The sequence below is a fragment of the Aspergillus clavatus genome, genomic scaffold (assembly GCF_000002715.2).
Source record: "Aspergillus clavatus NRRL 1 1099423829791 genomic scaffold, whole genome shotgun sequence".
NCBI lineage: Eukaryota > Fungi > Ascomycota > Eurotiomycetes > Eurotiales > Aspergillaceae > Aspergillus > Aspergillus clavatus.
Genome location: NW_001517108.1, coordinates 491,130 through 511,972, shown reverse-complemented (window position 1 = coordinate 511,972; position 20,843 = coordinate 491,130). Strand labels below are relative to the sequence as shown.

General features: G+C 49.0%; 7 protein-coding genes across 7 annotated transcripts; 2 read left to right on the top strand and 5 right to left on the bottom strand.

The window, feature by feature from the left end:
* Positions 1 to 515: 515 nt before the first annotated feature.
* Positions 516 to 2,101, bottom strand: ACLA_069500 (RNA-binding protein; the record flags this gene model as incomplete). The annotated part of the gene is made up of 4 exons (XM_001275345.1): positions 516 to 1,025; positions 1,086 to 1,544; positions 1,964 to 1,973; positions 2,049 to 2,101. The coding sequence occupies 4 exons, from the start codon at positions 2,099 to 2,101 to the stop codon at positions 516 to 518; spliced, it is 1,032 nt and encodes a 343-aa protein (XP_001275346.1).
* A 1,784-nt stretch (positions 2,102 to 3,885) lies between these two features.
* On the bottom strand, positions 3,886 to 5,605 carry ACLA_069490 (putative ATP-dependent protease (CrgA); the record flags this gene model as incomplete). Its single annotated transcript, XM_001275344.1, has 2 exons — positions 3,886 to 3,919; positions 3,999 to 5,605. The coding sequence occupies 2 exons, from the start codon at positions 5,603 to 5,605 to the stop codon at positions 3,886 to 3,888; spliced, it is 1,641 nt and encodes a 546-aa protein (XP_001275345.1).
* An 873-nt stretch (positions 5,606 to 6,478) lies between these two features.
* On the bottom strand, positions 6,479 to 10,594 carry ACLA_069480 (putative cytosolic regulator Pianissimo; the record flags this gene model as incomplete). Its single annotated transcript, XM_001275343.1, has 4 exons — positions 6,479 to 6,680; positions 6,735 to 6,901; positions 6,961 to 8,799; positions 8,846 to 10,594. 4 exons carry the CDS (start codon positions 10,592 to 10,594, stop codon positions 6,479 to 6,481), a joined length of 3,957 nt encoding a protein of 1,318 aa, XP_001275344.1.
* A 908-nt stretch (positions 10,595 to 11,502) lies between these two features.
* ACLA_069470 (prephenate dehydrogenase (NADP(+))) lies at positions 11,503 to 13,595 on the bottom strand (the record flags this gene model as incomplete). The annotated part of the gene is made up of 7 exons (XM_001275342.1): positions 11,503 to 11,670; positions 11,785 to 11,916; positions 11,997 to 12,596; positions 12,662 to 12,810; positions 12,881 to 12,992; positions 13,045 to 13,105; positions 13,501 to 13,595. 7 exons carry the CDS (start codon positions 13,593 to 13,595, stop codon positions 11,503 to 11,505), a joined length of 1,317 nt encoding a protein of 438 aa, XP_001275343.1.
* Positions 13,596 to 14,054: 459 nt separating this feature from the next.
* On the top strand, positions 14,055 to 14,760 carry ACLA_069460 (40S ribosomal protein uS11; the record flags this gene model as incomplete). The annotated part of the gene is made up of 4 exons (XM_001275341.1): positions 14,055 to 14,121; positions 14,186 to 14,258; positions 14,377 to 14,537; positions 14,609 to 14,760. 4 exons carry the CDS (start codon positions 14,055 to 14,057, stop codon positions 14,758 to 14,760), a joined length of 453 nt encoding a protein of 150 aa, XP_001275342.1.
* Positions 14,761 to 15,543: 783 nt separating this feature from the next.
* Positions 15,544 to 16,998, top strand: ACLA_069450 (AAR2 splicing factor family protein; the record flags this gene model as incomplete). Its single annotated transcript, XM_001275340.1, has 1 exon — positions 15,544 to 16,998. One exon carries the CDS (start codon positions 15,544 to 15,546, stop codon positions 16,996 to 16,998), a length of 1,455 nt encoding a protein of 484 aa, XP_001275341.1.
* Positions 16,999 to 17,254: 256 nt separating this feature from the next.
* ACLA_069440 (branched-chain amino acid aminotransferase, cytosolic) lies at positions 17,255 to 18,570 on the bottom strand (the record flags this gene model as incomplete). Its single annotated transcript, XM_001275339.1, has 3 exons — positions 17,255 to 17,428; positions 17,487 to 18,088; positions 18,156 to 18,570. 3 exons carry the CDS (start codon positions 18,568 to 18,570, stop codon positions 17,255 to 17,257), a joined length of 1,191 nt encoding a protein of 396 aa, XP_001275340.1.
* Positions 18,571 to 20,843: the final 2,273 nt, after the last annotated feature.

The following is a 20,843-nucleotide window of genomic DNA, read 5'->3' as shown; positions in this document are numbered from 1 at the left end:
CCCGACTGCGAGCCAAAATATTCAAGAAAAGTGCAGTAACATCAGCGACCTGTTTACCATATTGCGAGACGTGAAAACTATGCACCATTCTGCCTATGATTGATGATCTGCTTCTACTGCCTTATTGTGAAAGTGCCACTTGCCCCATCCTCTCCTCCGCACACAGTAGGCTAGTTTTGAGCAAGATTGTCTGGGGAGCGTCGGATGCTGATGGATCATGAATCTGATTCCATACTGTATAATCGGTCTGTTGAGTGTCGATACGCTTTCTGAGATGGTGATCCTTGCTCCACCCTACCGAAATCAAACTATGAATGAAATCGATTTGGTGACGCTGCTCCACTTGCTACCCGTCGTTGTCATCAAGCGACCAAAACCCTACGTAAACTCTGGCATATGCAAGGGATATACCCCGTAAGGCAACTTAATTCGGACTGGAGAACAAGTATGAATGAAAGGTCTCTCGTCCTTTAGATCTGGCTCAACAGACAGCTGCCCCTGATCAATCACTAGGCCTAGGCTGGAACCCTGTTCTCCACCCAGGCGATGCCTTCGTCTGAGTAATGGCTGTCGAATGTACTGTGCAGACTCCCGTACTCCTCGCTATTATCGTCTCTAGCCCCCTCCAGAGAAAGGAGTTGGAAGCGGTTCGAGGCAGGGATCGGCTTCTTCATTGGTGCTCGCGCTTCCTTCCTAGGGCCATTTTGGACTTTGGCCCGTGGTGCTGCGCATTCATCAGAGAAGAATCCAATCCGCATGCCCTTGTATGTGGCCCGAGACATCATGCAAGACCGTGCAAAGAGTGCATTGTGCACTGAATTCGTCGAGATGTACGCATTACCTTGCTTGAACTTGATGTCGACCACTATGAGATTGTGAATATGGTCGAGATCCCTTCGAATGAGCGGCTCCGTAATACTTTTGTTCACGTTGTAGATGACCATATTCCGAGATGCACCATTGTTGATTTTCGATTCAACGTAATGAGGGAGGTAAAATTGGCGGTCATTCCAGAGCACCTCCACCTAAACCAGACATGATGAGTTAGTTGCAAATATGTGGTTGCTGCTCTGGTAACCCCTTACGCGCTTTCCAGCAAGGTATAAGCCAAAAGATCTCGTGTACTGAAGGAATTCTTGAGCGGCAGCCGGGTCGACAAATGAGACGTTGGCTGTATGATCCCGAGCCCGGAGGTAGACATGCAAAAGGGCACCACCTCTCACAGCATCAATGATATCTCGAAGAGTGACACGGTCTGGTAGGCCGCGAATGAAGAGAGTACGTTGCTCTGCCTGAGTCGTAGACGAATCAGGGCTTCTTGAATCTTCGTAGTCCTCCTTCTCATCACTACTCTGAGATGCGCCGACTCCTTCGTCTGAACTGTCTTCCTCATTGCTTCTGGGGATTCTGTGAGTGCCGGTGACTTGTCCGCGGGGGCTGTCCGAACATGTTCTGGAATGGGCTTCATGTTCAATAGGACCATTCTCGCAACTTCTGCCAATTGTCTCAGAAGGATTTGGTGGAGGCGATCCATAGACCAATATCTGAAGGAGACATAGATCAGCAAGCGGATCATTTATATGGGGTTCTGGTCACTCTTTACATCGAGGGTTTCTTGCGATAATCCTCCACCCAGAAGTGAGTCCTTCAGTTTTCCTGGATTGGGTTGAGTTAGTGCATATACTCCGAAAGGTAGATGTATGGTACTCGAGCAGCGCGTTGTTCGGAGTTACATACTAAAATGGTATGCCTCTTGGAGCTAGAAGGGTTAGCATGGGATACGAAAGCTAAATATTGGCGTATGGTCGCAATACTCACCAGCTGTTCATATTCAGATCTAGGAATGGCGACAGAATCTACACCTAAAAGGCTCAATTTCTGTGACAGTTTGTGCTGAAGCACAGTCACAAGAGGTTGTTGAGTAAGGACCCATGATACATGTCATACGAAGAAAGGAACATACAACTTTCAGACTGTCAAGAACATTAGCTTGGCTTTATCGTAGAAAGAATGGATAAGAATTCAGATACAATATCTCGAGAGCTTACCTCTGAGGCGAGTTACCTGGATGGATACCTCCATATGGAGTGATTGAGGACATAGTGAAATTGGTCAACAGAAGTAAACCAAAGGGGCAGAAAGATCAGACCAGGATGGGCAGAGAACATCCAAGTGCAAGATGTGCTCTCTCAGGCCATAGATATAACCAGGCTGAAGAGAATGAAACTAAGTCGAGAAAAACCACAAGAAGAAGGAAGACTAAATGATCTCGTGCCTCTGAGGAGAAGGGCATCTCGCAGCAATCAGCATCCCATCACCCCACGTTGGCTCTGCAGCGGTGATCAACCATCTCCATCTATTTCGCCATCCCGTAGACTTCTGGAGTGTTTGATTTCCAACTTTTCTAGCATATCATTTCATCGTTTCATTCTTATTTCGACCTCATACTGGCCTCTTCTCTCTTTCCACTCTTCGGAGCACTTGATCAAGGAAGCTATGCTATCAACCTGATGCGTAAATAGGTGAGCATTCCAAGTGAATGAAGTCAGGAGTATACAACCACAGAAACATCTCTCAAAGTACCATATACAGAGCTCATTATTTCCACACAAAGTAAAGGAATGAAACGAATCCATGCACCTGCTGAGTTAGTCCCAACAACACGACAGCGTTGTGTGACCCAACAACCAACTATCCTTCGAAACAGCTGGTTGAGTGGCGCTGGACAAGTCAGAGCTCCCAATATCCCAGTAAAGAAGACAAGGTCAAGCAAGCGATAGATAGTTCGCAGCGACAAGCCGCCCGGTTACACTAGCCACTCCTATTGGTGATGATGCACAACCGGTGAACAGACGCAAGGCGCTTGCTTGCTATACTTACAATCTCTGACATCCAGCCGCCACAATAAGTCCTTGATCAATTATGGAAAAACACTCCCAACCAATATCAGGATGTCCCGGGAGAGCAAGTTTCTTGTGTCCCTTCAATTCATTGATCTGTACCGAAGGCCAAAACGTACTTGAAACTGACGATCACCGAACCTGTACAGTTGGCGCTAATCAATCTACACATGTCTATAGCAACAGAATGAAAAGTGGGTGTAGATGGGATAATTGCGATGGATATCATCGGCCCATAGCTCGCAGAGTTTCCTCATTTCGTCGAAATCAACAGATTTACAAGCTGCAGGTTTCAGCGGCTGCATGTCACAAGAGTGCCTGATCTTGCACTAGTCGGCCGCCGTGCGCAAGGGCTCAACGCATTAAATTTCGTCATTAGAAACGTTGTGCTTTGGTGAGAGAGTAAACAAACTGAAGCCACAGAGGTTCTGAGGCTGTGTGCCTAGCGATACATGGTGTTGGGGATATGGACAATTGGTTAACACATCGGCACTGTATATGTGCACCCTTGAAACTCCTCCCCGAAACGAAGACGACTTGGGGCTAGTAGACTTCAGAGTTGAGTCTACCCTGAATCTATCGCTCGTGCTTGGAGCTCTCGCTGGATATCTCTCTGATCATTGCCCTGCGGTCTTTCTGCTGCCCTTCGGGCTTCGCGGCGCGGGTCAATGTCGGCTCTGTTCTCTGCCGTTCCTTGACGTGTGATCCTCCATATCTGACTAAAGTTGGCTACTACCTGCGTCAAAAAGATAATGAGGAAGAGGCCAAGAACAAGGGTCCGTGAAAGATAAGTCTCAGTCTCCTGGATTTGAGCTCGCTGTTGATTGTTCTCGAAGGGGGCAGGTCCAGAGCCGAATGACACAGAAACAGAAAAAGTGAATGGCGTGAAAGTGGTGAAGACATTCGTTGATCGTACTGATGCAGATGAGGACATCGGCCCAAGAGCCATTGGGATAAGGCCAAATACGAGGAGAGGGACGGCTAGTCATAAGACAGAGGCGAATGATTGCGAAGTCGACCTGAAAAAGGACGCAGCATGGTGAGTCCTCACTATTCGCTGAGGAATTTAAGAACAACGCTGTGGGATGATGTACATACCATTCTCGATTCTCTGCCTTTCTGACCCACTGTGCAGTAATCTTCAGTCGTTCCCTAACACTTGTCGCCAGAATGAGCGCATACTTCTCTTCTTCCGAGACAGGAAAAACGCTAGCAAGCCACCAGGAAAAGTTGGCTGGATCGGTTGGGATATCTCCGTAGGCCGTTAGGACACGGGGCTGAAGCCATCTGGCTCCTTCACTGCGTCGCTTTCGTACAAAGTCCAATCCCAACTGGAACAATTCTTGAGTAGACATTGACTCAAGCGGCTGATTAGCCAGTGTAGATTCGGTCGAAGTATCAGAGACGGTCAACGTCTCTAGCGACTCTAACCTCTCCTCCTCTGCAAGGGGGACATCATCAACCCGCTGTATCTGGCCGACATGATAGCCGTCTACGATATCAAACTTGGCGACTTTGAAACGTGATACCCCATTGGCGAATACTAAACTTCTTCCGTCAGGTAGGAGCTCAAAGCGCTCGATCCTGAGAACGGTGCCGTACTGCAGAAATTGAGCGTCTCCTAGTGAGCCCTGTCGTACACCAGAGCGGTTGTACATGAGCATTCCAAACTTGCGGTCCGGGCTTTCCATGACGCGTCGCATCATAAGACGATAGCGGGGTTCAAAGATATGCAGAAAAGTCGGCATGGTTGGGAAAGCCAGCGAGTTGACAAACAACGGAAGAACGGTTTCAGCATCAAACTCAGCCTGATTCTGGCCCAGGCTCTGCTTCTGCGCAGCAACCTGCTCTGGAAAAAGAAGCTCTGCAAGGCCAACAATTCTTCTGTTGGTTGGCTCTAGGTGTACAGTTAAAGACATGTTCAGCTTGCGCCGGCAAATAGGACAGAGATCACTGTGATCCAGGACAGTTGCAACACACCCACGACAGAACGTATGGCCACAGGGCGTGGTAACTGGATCAGTGACTAGCGAGTAGCAGACCTGGCAGTCCAGCTCATTTCGAAGGGAATCTCTCAATTGTCCAAAGGATGCGCATGTCTGGTCGACTTGCCCAGAGCGTCCCTCTAGCCCTCCCTCATATCCAACTTCCGAGACATCGTAGTCGAAGCGTCCCTGTCTCACCAATTGGTAGATACCCCCAAGTACATCCAAGCCAAGATCCGCGCTTTTTGTTACCGTTTCCTGCTGCTCTCCCGAGCTCTTCCAAATCACCCGGGAGCCACACTCTTCTTCAGCGCTTGGATGCGTTCCCGACCCGAGAACTTCATCGAACACATCCACGAGTCTGCTCAATAGTACATCAACCCCACAGTCTCCTAGACAATGGTCCCCAAGGCAATTATCAGCCCCTTTCCAGTGGCACTTGAACCCTTGCTTTCGATCCTCGTTCGGTGGATACGTGATTCCCCGCCGCTCCCGAAGCGGGGGAAGGCAAGCTCGACAGAACGTATCGCCACATGGGAGTCGCAGCGGAGCGCGCAGTGGTCGCGAGCAATGCGAGCATTGAATCAGCTGTATAAGAGAATGAGCTAGGATAGTAGACGACGGCGTGATGCTATTGGGGCTCATGAATGCGGCGCTGGTCGGAGTGGTATCTCCAACATATGGAGAGTGTGGAGAAGAGGTTAGTCGATCATCTTCCATGGGTGCTGAACTGCTGAGGCAGTTAGGTTCAGTACTGGATGCAATAAAATCGACAAATTAAGTGCGAGTATGGTAATCTATCTGATGGTGATATACGGATGAAGGATCGCTGGGCAGATGTGAAGTTGTGAATGTAATGTTCGTTGCTTCATGCGGAGAACGGAGAAGACGTTGCGCCATTAACTGGAGCTCAGCCATTCCGAGGTCCAGGGGCCTGGGTGACTTCACTCACTCCTAGCACTTTATCACTCCACCCTTAGTATATAATCTACATTTTGAAATACTTCAAAGACACATTTCAAAGCCAACTGAGACCCCATTGATATCCGGATCCCTGTCCTTTCATGCTAAAGTTAAAGGTCCTGTCTGCATGGATGGATGAATATTTGTATGTACACAACTATCAAGTAGATCAGAGGCAACACCATCAGGCCGAAGGCATCAGCAAAGAGGAAACGATCCTTGTGTCTTGTTTGACACTGAATAGCCTCTTATAAGATCCTCTTCTAGCTGGGAGTGTCCAGAGATGTCATTGCTGACGGATTGGAAAGGGAAACAAGAAGACTGCAAGGAAGAGGAAAAGAACTAATATGCAACATCCTTTCATTGCTCATGCCTGAACATGCCTGAACGCCATACCGAGACAGAAGGGTAATCAGAAGAAATGAAATGCAGTAGGTGGCGTACAGAACCTGACTGGAAATCAAGAATGTAACAGTGAATGTGCGTTTCGTTATTCATCCTTCGTTCCATGATAAAAGGGAATGTTCATCGAAGATGGTGATGCCCGCAAAAAAAAAGGGAAAAAAGAAAAAGAAAAGAAAAGAGAACTACAAGTTCCAAAACTTATAGTGGAGCTATGGAATAACCCTATCAGTCAGAATCTTGTGATGATGTCGTCTCGGAATCAGTGTCAGAATCTTCTTCTAACACTATACGCCGCATCACACTCTTGTCAAAGAGATCAAGGGCGAAGCGTCGCGCTGGCAATCGGAAGTGATGGCTCTCAAGGATACTGAGAGCTTTGCGGAAAAGGTGAGGTTGGTGAAATCGATCAGGGTCCTTTGCTTTGATGCTGCATTTCATACCCATCAGCGTGGTCCAAGAGGGAGCTTTCTACTGGGCTTACCTATGAAGATCCGTGGCCGCTCGCTTCGACAAGACAGTGTTGCCCATGTCGACCATTAATTTCAAGATCTTCTGGTTGGCAGGATCCGGATCTGTCGTGGCCGCTTTGAATTTCTCATGAGACAACCGTTTAGCTTCAGCTGGTCGAGAATGCGAGGGAAATTCAATCTGCGTACTTATCATTAGCATATCACGAGACAATATCCGTGGCAATATTTTTCACGCACCAAGAACAACTTCTTGAAGTCGGTGGGCAGACTCAAGCCTATAGAGGCCCCTTTCTGGTCTACAGCGGAGTCCCATCCAGCTTCTCGCAACGCCTGCAGACCATGTCGGCTGCGAGAGATCAGACCAAGGACAAAGAAAGCAGTACCTCTCATGGTCAACACTTCAGCGCTTTCGGCTATCTTCACAATCTGCTGAACAAGGTCCGATTCGAGGAAAGGTGCTCCCAGTTCCATAGAGCCAACACTGCCAACAGCCCAAAGACAGCCTTTAACTTTCAGAAGCGCTTCAGTGTCTTCTTCATCAAGTCGAAAATCGCGGATTGTCCAAGCAAACTCATTAAAGTGACCCGACTGCTCCAGTAATCGGCACCCCTCTCTGGTTCTCGCAAGTTCCCTATAGAAATGGGGCGGTACCACTCCGATGTCTTGCAGATCCACGAAATCTTCAGGCGCAAAGCTGGCTCTTCGTGGTTGGTCAACATAGGCACGGGAAAGTGCGGCTTCTACGAGACCAACATATGCATCGTTCCGACCCAAAAACCAGTCGTCCATCTCCTGCGTGATGTAGTCAAGACCGTCCAAATAATGATAACCAACCGATGTCGATAAGAATCGCAACAGCAACGGTGCCCCTATTTCACCTAGGTGATCAAGAGACGGTCGACATTTGACCACATACTCAAGGTAAGCCCGCTGGTTGCATGCTTCCTCAAGTATTTTGACGGCAACTTGACATACAGAAACGTCAGGGTCGTATAATTGGGTTACTAGCAGCTTGACAACCCAGTCCGCTCTACCTATTCCTGGCTGAGATGCCAAGGAGACGCCTCCAACAGCATACTTGCGCAGAAGTTTCGTCGAGAAGATGCGAATTTCTTTGGAGCCGGTTGTGAGAGCTTTAGATAATAAAACTCTCAGGTGACTTTCCTGGCTGTAGTCAAGGTTCCCTAAGAGCGTCTGTATCAAATCGTCCCGATCTTGCAGTTCGATTATGTGATAGAACATGTTGAGCATGTGCCATCGCTCAAGCATGGCAAGGCCATTGGGGTCACCACTCAAAGTCCCCAACAAGGCAAAATATCCTCCACTCAACGTATTTGTCATCTGCTCTCGCGAAAAGAGGGGCGAGGAAGATGTCAGTCCGCTCATACGATCCACTTGAGCGAGGCATTCAGCGACCTGCCGCAGGAATTTGTTCTCCGCCAGGTACTTTGTGCCCTCTGGGACTTGGACTAGGGTGCGCATTAAGGCGCATCCAGTTCGAATATACCGCTGATTTGGCTTGGTGTTAGGAACCATAGAAAACCTGTACTTGAAAGGCCTATAGAACCCTATGAGTCGTTTCATAAACTTCGAGCCCTTTATAGCTTCATCAAGTCTCTTCGGATTTGTCAAAGGACCCTCAACAATCCGATGAATCAGGTCCCATTTCCACTTGATATAATTGACGGTATTCAAGACATTCGTCTCCAGAATTGCGTTACGGAACTGGGTCTCGTCCATGGCAGGACTTAGTCGGTCCTTGCCTTGATCACCGGATAAAAAGGAAGCAGAGATGTCGACGTCCACGCTATAACGCCCTGTCCCATTGGAAATGCCTACTGAGCGAGCCAATGTCCGGTTTATGCTCTCAATCTGGTAAATGGTCGAGCTGGAAACGTCATGATTCTCGACATCAAATTTAACGGCGGCTGGGAGTAAGTGTGGAAGGACTTGAAGGTTTGCGCTGATATGTTGAGGTAGAGAATGATGTGCTAATTTTAACACCTCTGTCAGAAGCAGAGTTGCTTTCCGCCTCAGCGATTGGTCTGTTTCTTCCTCGATGAGATCCGAAAGAGCCTACTATCCCATTAGAAAGACAAAGCATGGCAGAGGTGTAACGCACCTTTGAAAGTCCGGCATCGATGAGCGTTGCTAATATCAAAGTTGAAAAATGTGCTGTTAAATCGAATCGGTCATCATTGCTCTCGTAAAATGCACGAACTTGTTTGGCATCGGACTCAGATCTGAGGTTAGCGACTCTGCCATAAGTAGTGAGCCGACGACCGGCAAGGAACGACGATGACCATGACGGTGGTTTTATTCTAAGAGCATCAAAAAGTAGTTCCATGATCAGATCTCTTGCCTGAGGATCAGGATAATGTAAAGATTCAAGGAGCGATTGGAGAGGCTTGGCTCCATGCCGTGCGAGAATGACCAGGCCAGGCCAGGTCTTAAGCATTGCCGAAATGGCTTTCGCTGATGACTTTAGCCGCCCGTTGTGAACAGAGTCCGACAGAGAATCAGTAAACGGCGCAAGAACGGCTTCGAGTTCACACCCGCCTTGTAGGTGCTTTCGACTATGCGGCGTATCGAGCACATGCAGAAAGCTTGCGATCAGACTTTCCGACGCACCGAATGTCCCTTCTGCCAGGGCATCATGTAAAGTCGCAAATCCTCCAGCATAGGCGATCAGCTCTGGGTCTTTGACCAGGATTTCAGCGAGCGTCATAATGGATATATTTCTAAGGCGATCCTCCTGATGTTCAGCAATGGAGACGATCGTTCGGACAACAGCTCTCGAGATCTCATGAACTCCGTCCTTCACGTCCAGGAAAGCTCTAACAAACTTCAGCGCCTGCTCGCGTTCGATGCTCGCCTTGCTCTCTTTGACGAGAGACAAGATCACCAGCTCGTCGGTGTGTAATGACCGAATGATCTGAAGTGATTTTCTGTCGGCTATTGCATACCGGGTCAAGCGGTAGCCGGCCGCTACCACCTCCTTGCTATCGCTTAGTAGCATAACTTGGACACGCAATCCAAAAACAGACCAGGCAAGATCGTATTTTAATGTCGGATGACGCCTAAACAGTTCAACCAAACTGTTGGCACGCTCAACGTAGTAATCTGGCGCCATGCCTTCTATTTCCAGCGCCTGTAGTGTTTCCGCAAGAACATATGTTGGCGACTCCATTTCTGCCTCTGCCTCTGCCTCCTCCAAACGATCATCATCATTCATAGGGTCGATACGAGAGGGCGATCGCCGAGGACTGCGACGAAATAAAGACATCGAGAAGCGACTTCGCGGAGGGGTTGACGGCGCCTGCGCACGTAGCAATTCCTCCTCAAGCTCATGGTGCAACTCCGCAAGCTTGCGATTGGACGAACTGAGCTCCGATTCCACCCTCAACCTTTGATCTTTCGTATGTTTCGGGTCCTTGGCCAAGAGTGCCTCGAGCATGTTTTCAGTCCCGGTTTTTATCTTCATCTCTTTGGCGATCTTATCGCGGATCGCAGCCTGTCGCTCCTCGGTGCTCGCTAGGTCATCCAATTCAACGTTGCTGCTCCCTCGTCGCCTATAGGTGCCATCAGGTCTGGGTGTTACACTCCGCGATGTAGTCATGCTCTTGAGCTCTGAGCTGAAGCTACCAGGGCCCCCAAGGGAGGGGGCTAGAGAGCCACCAGAGCCACCCCGAGGGCGAATGCTCGCACTGTTTCCCGACTCGGAGCGAGCATTTCTTCCAGACCTTGGAGCAGGCTCGGCCCAGCTGCCATTCACGGAGGCATCTTCCTGACTGGTATACGACCGTCCATCACCTAAGCCACGGTGTTGGATCGACGTCGCGGAGAATCCTGAGTTATATCCAGACGCCATAGATCTCCATTAAGCCGCAAGTGAGGAGCGCGTATCACCTGTCGCAAGATGGGCAAAGGACGTATGGCCGCATTGAGCTCGCAGGAAGTATCGTAAGCTTAATAGGATGGCACGGTGCGCTTGTAAAGGAGGGGCTGAGGCATTTAGATCGATCTGCCGTCTGGGAAACGGGGAGTTCGAAGGGAGGGGACTGGGATGTGTGCTGCGGTCACGGAGTCCAGGCTTTTTCGGAGTGAAACAAGAGATGCCGGCGAGGTATTCGTATCGGCAAACGTCTATTGCATATATCGAAATAATAGACTAAGAAAATCTTCCAAATACACAAGCAAACGGAACTCCAGAGCACGACTACGATGCCATTGTTGACGGTTTCGGACCGGACCTCCAGTCTTGGCTACCACAGGCTGACTAACTTAACAATCTTATCGCCTGAGGCCGCAAACCTCACTGATTGCGCATATGAAGCAAGACAGCCGTTTCTATTATTACGTGCATTAGGTCAACCAAGCTCGTACTTTATATCCTTGGCAAATGATTCAAGCTTGACAATGCTATTGAGATGAATAAGGAGTCTTTTCAGATTTCATGCATCTTTCTCAATGTGAGTGTGTTGCATACTATATACGGAGAACAAAACATTTTGGACATTTCTTAACACACTGAAATTCTGTATTTACAGCAACGATGAGCTGGAAATGACACTCTGGATTTATGGATAGGCAATTCGCCATCAAAAATCAATGCCTAAGGCTGTTTAGGATACTGTTGACAAAGTCACTTGATAGACATACATTCTGCTCAATGAGACATCTCAAGAGTACCAATGTAAACAAGATTTGAAATTCATTCAATGCATTCTTCCAGTCATTTACGCTTCGTCACAATCATCTTGATCTTTCGATAGCTTCCTAGGAGTTGGATGGCGTCTGGACAGTCGTCTTCTCCAAGATTGTCTTCATCATTTCGTTTCCAACCTTGACGGCTTCCGGGAATCGGGGTGCAAAATACTGCTGAATGCGCTCAAAGCGATCGCGGTAGGACTCAAAGTCGCCAAAAGAGACACAATCAGACCAGGCCTACGGCAAGTACCGCCGTCAGCATTACATATGGCTCAATGAACAACAGTAGGAGAAAGACCCTGTCTTGCAGCACCATGACTGGCAGTCTGGTGGAGGGGTCTGGATGCTTACCCTAGCTGCGAAAGTAAATTCTAAATCATCTTCGCGGAATGTGTTGTCGTCGATTGCGGTATCTAAGGCTTCATCAAGAAGCTCGGGGTTGCGGAATAGATATTCTGTGACTCCCAACCACAAACGAAAGAGCTATGAATAGCAACAGCAGTGAGTTATTTGGAGCTGGACAAACGACAGCAATGGATTAAATGATGATCAAGGACACTCACAGGTGTTGAGCAAATCATATGATCGTATGGAACGATACCCAACTTCGACCAACAGTCCACAATGGCAAGGAGACTCAGGTGATTATTAGGCGGGCTATTCTCGCGTGGCTGGTTAGACAGCGAAAAGCGATCGAGGACTTCATCCTTCAGAAGTAGATCCTGACCCTCTGTGCCGTCTCTGAACACAGCGGCGCCAGCGGCCTTGACTCGACGTTTCAACTCCTCTCGCTGTCCGCCGATCATCAGCTTGTAGAGCTCCGTCACGGATTCAGCATAGGTCCGAATCTGCTCCTTTGCAGCTGGGTTGAGAATGGCAAGGCCAGCGTAAACATGCCATTTGTTGGAGTAAATGCGCAGTGTGATGTTGGTTTTGACGTTCTCAATGCCACCCACCCAGCGTGATTGCTCCCAAGGGAACTGATTGTTTGCTTGCCACGCCGTTCCCATGCTCAAGAATGCTGCATGGGTGACAGCTTGGGTATCCGCAGTAATCCGATCATGCATCTCGCCTGTGAGGTAGACATATTTCGATCCGAACGATGATAGGACTTCTTCAACGAATCGGAGACTGGCATCCGAGGCGCGATGCTGAATCAGGACCTAGATGAAGCAAACAATGTTACTATTCGGGTAAGGTTCACAGCAATCCACAACACATGTCATACCAGAGGTTGTCCTTTCGAATTGACCTGAGGCCCATGAAGCGAATGGCAGGATACGATTTCTACATCTGAGGGAAGATGTTTCTCGAACGCGGCAAGTTCAGGAGCTTTGCAGGATGTCTGGCCGCCAACGATCGCGCCGACCTTGGTTGCTTTGCACAGGAGGTCAGAACTGATACGAAAAGGGAAACGATCGTGCCTCTCGCTTGAACCAAGACATACATGGGCCATACTGTGCAACTACCCTGTCGATGACGCCGGCCTCTACACTGTATATGATATAATCGCTAATTCTTGAAACCAGATGTCCATTCGGCAGTATAGAAACACCTTGCTATATATACGATGAGCTGATTGACAGCGTGAGCTGTGAACAAACGACGTACTTGAGAAGCGAACTCTTCCTTTAATTTTTCATAATTTTGAGGCAGATCACATGCATTTACCCTTCCAAGTATGATGAGAAGCGGTTAGTATATTGTTGTCTAATGAGCAGACCTGGCAAAGATTCTCGTTTCATCCTAGAAAACTGGAGTGTTAGCACTCAGTTTAAAAGCAAGCATGGACCAACACTTTCGAGAGAAAAAAAAGTATCTTCAAAGAAGATTCAGACAAAGAAATAAAGGTAGCTGAGATTTTACATCATCGACAACCTGACAGCTAACCACGGTACCAGAAAGGCGATGCAGTGTAACTGCCAGGTCATACTCGAGCCAAATGCACTCAAGTCATCATATCAAAAAAGGCAAGGGAAGATGAAAGAAGAGAGTATGCCTTACCTGATAGAGATGCATTTATGATAGATTGTCGGCGAGAAGGAGAGAAGATAAAAATATATTTACCTCCATCCTGCCGCACTGAGGCGATTGGCATACATCTTGCCCATGTCGCCCAGTCCAATGATGCCAATCATGGCATTTTCCTTAGTGAGGCTCATGCTGAGTTTTCAGTCACTCGTGACTGACAGTGAGTAGACTGTGTTGTTAATAGATGAAGAAATCAGTGAAGAAATCTTAGCAGCAAACTAGCAAACTATCAATCTCTGCTCCTCGTCCACGAAGGAAGAAACAGTGACTCAGATGCTGATGCTGATTATTCAAAGACGAAGATCTTACGCAGCCACGGAAAATCTATCTCTTAGTTTTAAAAGCTACTGGCTCACCGCCTATCGGTCCGACTAATCACCGTCTTACCGAGTAATTTGTGCCAATCTGTGTATGTTTTTGGCTGCCACTCGCTTGACCGCCGTAGGTGCATTATTGAGCCAATCAAAACTGATGCAGACTCGTAGGGCACACACACTCTCCACTTTTTTCATCCGCAAGTCTATCAGCGCATCTTGAATTTCTTTTCCCTTCCTCTCTCCATATTCCATCCCACGACCAGCACATTCAAAATGCCTCCCAAGAAGACCACCACTGCCGCCAAGGAGAACGTCTCTCTCGGTCCTCTGGCCGGAGATGGTATGTTCAGCTTCATTGCGATTTTGCGAAGTCGATTTTCGTGACTGACAAAATGCTTCAACAGGCAAGCTCGTTTTCGGCGTTGCTCGTATCTTCGCCTCTTTCAACGATACCTTCGTTCACGTCACCGATCTGAGGTTCGTAACTACGATTCCACAATTTCCTGCCAATGCGATTTTGGCTTTCGATTTGACCGAGGAAATATGGGTTGTGTGTGAAGGAAATTGACAGCTAACGGGGTATTCGGATTAATAGTGGTCGCGAAACCATCTGCCGTGTCACCGGTGGTATGAAGGTCAAGGCTGATCGTGATGAGTCTTCTCCCTACGCTGCCATGTTGGCTGCTCAGGACGTTGCTACCCGCTGCAAGGAGCTCGGCATCAACGCTCTGCACATCAAGATCCGTGCCACTGGTGGTATGTACTTGGGAATATCTATATGACCAGTTTTTTTGTCAAGATCAACGCACTAACTCACTACACCACAGGTAACGGCACCAAGACCCCCGGTCCCGGTGCTCAGTCCGCTCTCCGTGCCCTGGCTCGCTCTGGCATGAGAATTGGCAGAATCGAGGACGTCACCCCCACTCCTTCCGACTCTACTCGTCGCAAGGGTGGTCGCCGTGGTCGTCGTCTGTAGACGTGTGCGGGTGGATCTTTATCTGTCTGGTGCAACTTCTTCTTTGCCTGGATGGAATGGAGGCTACCGGCAGGGCTCTGTGCTCGCGGATGTGGATGGAATAAACGCGAAGAACGGCCTTGATCGCCTGGTCTTCAATTTTTCTCATGTCCAAAAGCGTTTGTTTTCAGTTCCAGGTTTACATAGTCTGTTATCAATATCGCAGCTATCCCTGCCAATATGACCAGAATTGGAGCATTCTATATAATCATTTTCTGCGCTATATCATAATGTGGGGTTTGCAGGCATTGGAATCATACCCTATCGTCTTAGAGTTCATAGTATGCATCTAGAACATGTAGTATGCCTGCGATTCGTCTCTTGGTAGGACATGGAGTTCAAAGTTCGGATCAGAGTCCAGATCAGATATCTGATAACGGGTTCGGGAGCTATGACCAGCTCTTTTGGTGGGATATTTCAATCCAAATCTTCTCCAGCAGCAAGTTGATCACTTCATGCTACAGTTTTCAAAGCTACATGTAGTACATACACATTACTTCCTTTCTTCTCTTCATAATCGCCTCATCGAAGAAGAAATAAATACAAAATTTTGACCGGATGAATACTTCCATGACCTGACGTCAAGCACGAAGCGAGATCTCCATCCCGCATTTCTTTAGAAGAAGCCCAAAGTTCCAAAAGTCAGAAGTCAAAACAATCCGAAGCAGCTCCACGCCATCTTTCAAATTAAGATCCTCTGGATCCAATCAAGCCACAGAAAGATAATAAATCGCGGCTTTAACTATGCCTCTCTCTCTCATCCCTTCGCCGACCATCCTCGTCCCCCAGCTCCCGCCCAAGACTCTCGTCGGCATCGATCTCGTCACCTTCACATCCACACCCAACTTCCACGGCATCCGGGACCTACCCAGCGGCTGGCACTTCCTGTACACAGGGACAACTGCAAGTTTCTCACTGAGATGCGGGGCATGGTTTTACGTCGGCAACATCGGCGTCTTTGACAGCGGCAGCAACCAAAACAACGCTGGGACGATCGTGCGGGCATCAGCAGGCAGCCATGGGCCGGACATCTACATCTGGAAGTGGAACTCGGAATCAGAAACAATGGAACCACTCAGAGCAGATAGCGAGGCAGACAGACAGGAAGCGATGCGGCACAAAGCGAATCTAGGGACTGTGGCGCAACGCGGTGGGCTGTTCAGTTACCGCAGCCGTGTCTCATCGCGGATGATCCAGGCGCAAAGCGAGCAGCAAGGCCCCATGCAGGACGAGATTGACGAAGAAGAAGAACAGGAAGGCAGGAAGGATTGGGCAGACTTGACGAAGAACATCACGCCGAAACTGTTTTCGCGGATCAGAGGCGATCCCGAACTGGACGTTGACAATCGGCCGCGGTGGATGGTGACTACTGGTAGCAGTGCGGAGAGGGATAGCGATAGGATACCCGGGCTGGAGCAGAACTCGGAGGAACTCGAGCAGGTCACTGGGGAGCCGGAGAGCGAGTTTGCGTTTTTGCCAGTTGATCTGAAACGAACCTGGAGAGAAGGCGCTGTTGGACGCGAGAGGACTGAAGCGGCACAGGATCGGTCCTGGGCGCTAGGCGATCTGGTAGACCGGTACTCTGACAACGAAGGCAAAGAAGGAGGCCAAAGTGGAGAAGCCCAGATTTTGGGAGAACTACAGTTCACCTTCCTGATGGTTCTGACTCTCATGAACTACTCCTGCCTGCAGCAGTGGAAGAGGCTGCTGGAGCTCGTGCTAACCTGCCAAAATGCCATCAAGACTCGAGAATCATTCATGGCGAGCGTACTGCGATTACTCTTGTTACAGCTCAAACGGTGTGATGATGTCGAAGGCGGACTATTTGATATCGATGGAGAGGAAGGTGGAGAATTCCTGCGCAGGCTCCTAATGAAATTCCGACGGTCACTATACGAAGTCGTCGACAACCCGGGGGCTGCAGTCAAGACCGAGTTTGACAAGCTAGCTACATGGGTTAAGAACGAATATGATTGGGAATTGAACCGCGAAGCGATCGTCCGCCGAGGCATGGTTCAGCTGGAAGACGGGGAGCAAGTTGAGTTGGAAATGAATGATGAGGATGGAGACGACGAGACTGGGGAGTATGCTCCAATAGTTGTCGACCTTGAAGAAGGGACCACAGCGCAAGACCTTGATATCGAGGCGGATGACAGCACCCAATGCACAACAACACCATTGCCTCACAGGAGCGAATGAGCCGGCAATTTTCTAGACACCTTGTGCTTACAACTCAACCATATTGGACCAACAATAGAATATATATTCGCCGTCATCCTAACCTACATTTGCATATCCAAAAGGAAAACCTGAATGGGTATTTGATGATTTCTAGACATTCTGAGCATAACTGCATAAATAACGCACAGCTTGAAGACTTTGCCTCCCTCTGCATGCCTCACGGCATTTCTAAGTCTATGTTTATCCCTGAGAAAAAAGAGCAATTTCATCGAATTTAGTTTCCGATCTCTCCCTCGATCAGATAGGACCATTCGTGGTCCTCCTTGCCATACATGATGGCCTCCAGCCACGACCGGATCTGGGCGGCGTATCCAGCACGCTCAACGCCCGCATCAATCTCCATATCGAGATCTCCGTTCCTGATGAGCTTGACGGGGGTAATGAAATACTATCATTTTAGTTAGCAAAAGAGCAATGACACGATATATTAGCACAGATCAACTTACAGCAGTGCCGGAAACAAAGGATTCAACAATGCGTCCCTCCTTCCAGGCTTGCTCAACCTCGGCGATGGTGAATGTCCTCTCGACAACATCGACGGGCGCGAGGCTGCCAATGGACTTGTTCAGCCTCGTGCGCGCCAACTCCAGGACACTGCGCCGGGTGACACCCGCCAGGATGAGTTGGTCCTCAAGAGGAGCGGTGACAAGCTCAAATTTGCCAGTGTCCTTGTTCTCCCAGACGATGAAGAAGTTGCTAGCACCGGCCTCGGTCACCTGGCGGTCCTGTCCAAAGAGCCAGAGAATCTGGTCGAAGCCTGAGGCTTGCGCTTGGGCGTGCGCAACCAGGGATGGGCCATAGTTGGCTCCGAGCTTTGCGTAACCGAAACCACCGGGCCAGGCACGGATCGAGTCAGGGTGCGAGGCGAACAGCTTCAGACCAGGCTTGGTACCAGGAGCCACGGGCTTCTTGGACGGATCGGGCCATGGGACGGCGATTATGAAGAGGAGGGCTTCCTTGGGTGTTTGCACGCCCAGATGAGGGCCGTTGCCGATCACGGTGGGACGGAGGTAGAGGAATCGACCGGGTTGATCCTTGGGGAGCCACCCTACGAAAAATTATTGAGTCAGTCTCATTTGCTGGGTTATTTTGTCTCCGGATGGGGGAATACATACGGGGTCCATCGATCTGCATCAGCTTGGAGATGAGAACCTTGATCTCCTCGAACCGGAACCCAGGCAGGGAGGCTCTCTGGGAGCTCATGACGAGTCTCTCGCCATTGCAATCCGGCCGAAACAATCGCAGCTTGCCATCGTATCCTCTGTACACCTTCATGCCCTCGAAACACTCGGTAGCATAGTGCAAGCAGCTGGCGGTGGGCGGGATGCTGAGGTTCTCATAGGGTCTGATCTCGGGTGTGTCCCATCCATTGTCCACAGTCCATCTGACGGTGGCCATGTGATCTGTGCAGTGCGAATGGCTCTGTTCCTCTGGCGAACCCGGCTGGGGAACCACACGGAGGTTAGTGGAGCGGGTGACCTTGACGTTCGAGGCATCAAGCTCTCGTGGTATAGGAGCGACGGAACCCATGGTGTATTTGGTGGTGGGTTTTCTTTTTTTGGGTGTACGTTCCGGAGATTAAGCACTGAAAGACCCCAGGTGGAAGGGGAGAGATACAATGCTCAATTGACTTTATAGAAGTTGTGACTTTTGTGAGTCACTATCTGATCGGCGACTGTCGAACTATAACAACGGCGGAGAGACCAAGAGAAACCGCTTGCGACCAGCAAGACGGGAGGGAAGCAATGGATGGAATGTTTACAAAGGAGAACAGCCTAAACCAGAATCCATCCGCATGCTTTTATATTATACAATTGCTTTGCCGTGATTTCCCCATATGAAAAGCGACGGGAGGGGCGAAAGGAAAAGTTTTCTCGCCGAGCGGAGTCCATGGTCTGGGACTTTCGCCATCGATATCCGATGCGTGGAGACGTATCGATTGAGATTATCTAGTGGTAGTACAGAGTAGTTGTGCTCTGTTGCCCGGTTTGGGACTGTCTGGAGCCTTCATAGCTGATACTGGCTATCTAGATCCTTTGTGGATTTACCGAATCCCGTAGGCGAACATATATACTCTCTTTCTCTATATAGAAGCACATCCTCGTCTAGCCGCATCTTTATCAATACAACTACTGACAGGGAACAAGAATTGAATTGGCAGGCGGAAACTGCAATAGCGCAGTCCCCGTGGGCTTATGCCGCACTAAACCAAAAGTAGTAGGGGGGGGGGGACCACGGTCGCTTTCTCTGCAACAGGAAGCTGCCGTCAGCGGTCCACCGCCTTCTGCTTTTACTTGTTATCTCTCTTGGGATACCGATTCTAGCCGCGGGCGGTGAATTACTTGATTTGGTTGTCAAGGCTGTCGTGCCTTGATGCCTTGATGCCTCGTCTTTCAGGTCGGGGGCAACTTGAACTTGACCTTGACACAATTAGGCAATTCCCTCGTGAGAAGTGTCGGAGTAATAGTCTACCCAAGGCCATGGATACATCCTCATCGGCATGACACCTGGATCTTGGAAATCTGAAGGCAGAGTTCAGCCACTGAGTCGGTACAAGAAAGATATATTTCCCTCGTGCACTGCAACAAGCCACGCAGATATGCACACTGGATTCATGACTTATTGCCAATAATACAGCAAATAAAAAAGATTTTCTCATTCCACATCTGGTTGCTGCTGTCAGCACTCTAAATACTATTGGGTGCCAACGCAGCTGGCTATCCAATTTCCTGTGATAGATACCATGGAGTTTTACCATATGCCTAGGTGACCAACTGGAGTGACTCGCAAAATATACTATCTATCTAGAGGATTACAGAGAAATATGCAAACAACAATATCTCTCTCTCCAGTCTCATCAGATGACTGCAGCGCAACCACCGGAAGGAATGTGATCTGTGATCTTATTCCTTGATTTGAGTGTTTTCGTCATTAGTTCTGGTGTCTGCTCGGTTTATGATGGAAGGTCAACATAAAGAAAGGAACAGTTATCTTGAGGAGAAGCATTCAGAATAGTGACTTGTATCTGATATCAAGGCCCAACAAAAGATCTGATGAACTCCCAGGCAAATGACGTGTCGCCGCCCACTGTCTATGACGTATTTGCGCAGCGGCCAGCAAATACCTTCAAAAGCTGCCTATACACGAGCTTCGGGATCTGGTGGAAGGAAGGTTTACTTCACTTTTTCATCATTTAGATATGGGGTGGACAAACTTCCTGATAGAACTACTGCTTCGGTGTTGGGGGACACTAGCGGTCGAGGTAACTCCAAATAAGCCCGTGAGGCCGGAACTTGGTTCATCCAATGTCGTGACCAAGTCAGTGTTGGAGACCAGTCGGTTGTATCATCCGATCTTCGTTCCACGATCCACAGTTCCGTTTCCACATCGAATACGGATGGAGATGGACGATCACAGCATGGAAGAGGTAGCAGATTGGATGTCATCCTGAAATAAATTGTGGTATGTCGCCTTCTAGCGTGGCGTGGCGTGTAGGTCAAAAGAGGCATATATCTAGAAGTACTAGGAGTATGCAGAGATTTGCCGTCGAAGCAGCCTAGGCTGATGTGATATAAGTAGTGAGACCCTAAACAACTATGGCGGTTTATTAGGATCCTAGTCACCTTACCCCTATATGAATATCCATGGCAATTTGGATCCGGTGATCCCCTCCGCCTTATGACCGTTCCTCAGCGTCCCAGGGTAAGCTATCCCTTCACGATTCCACCCTATGATAGTCCTTTACTTCCTCTATTTCTGCAGTCAGACGACTGTCGATGTTTGATGTCCTTGCCTATCTGGAA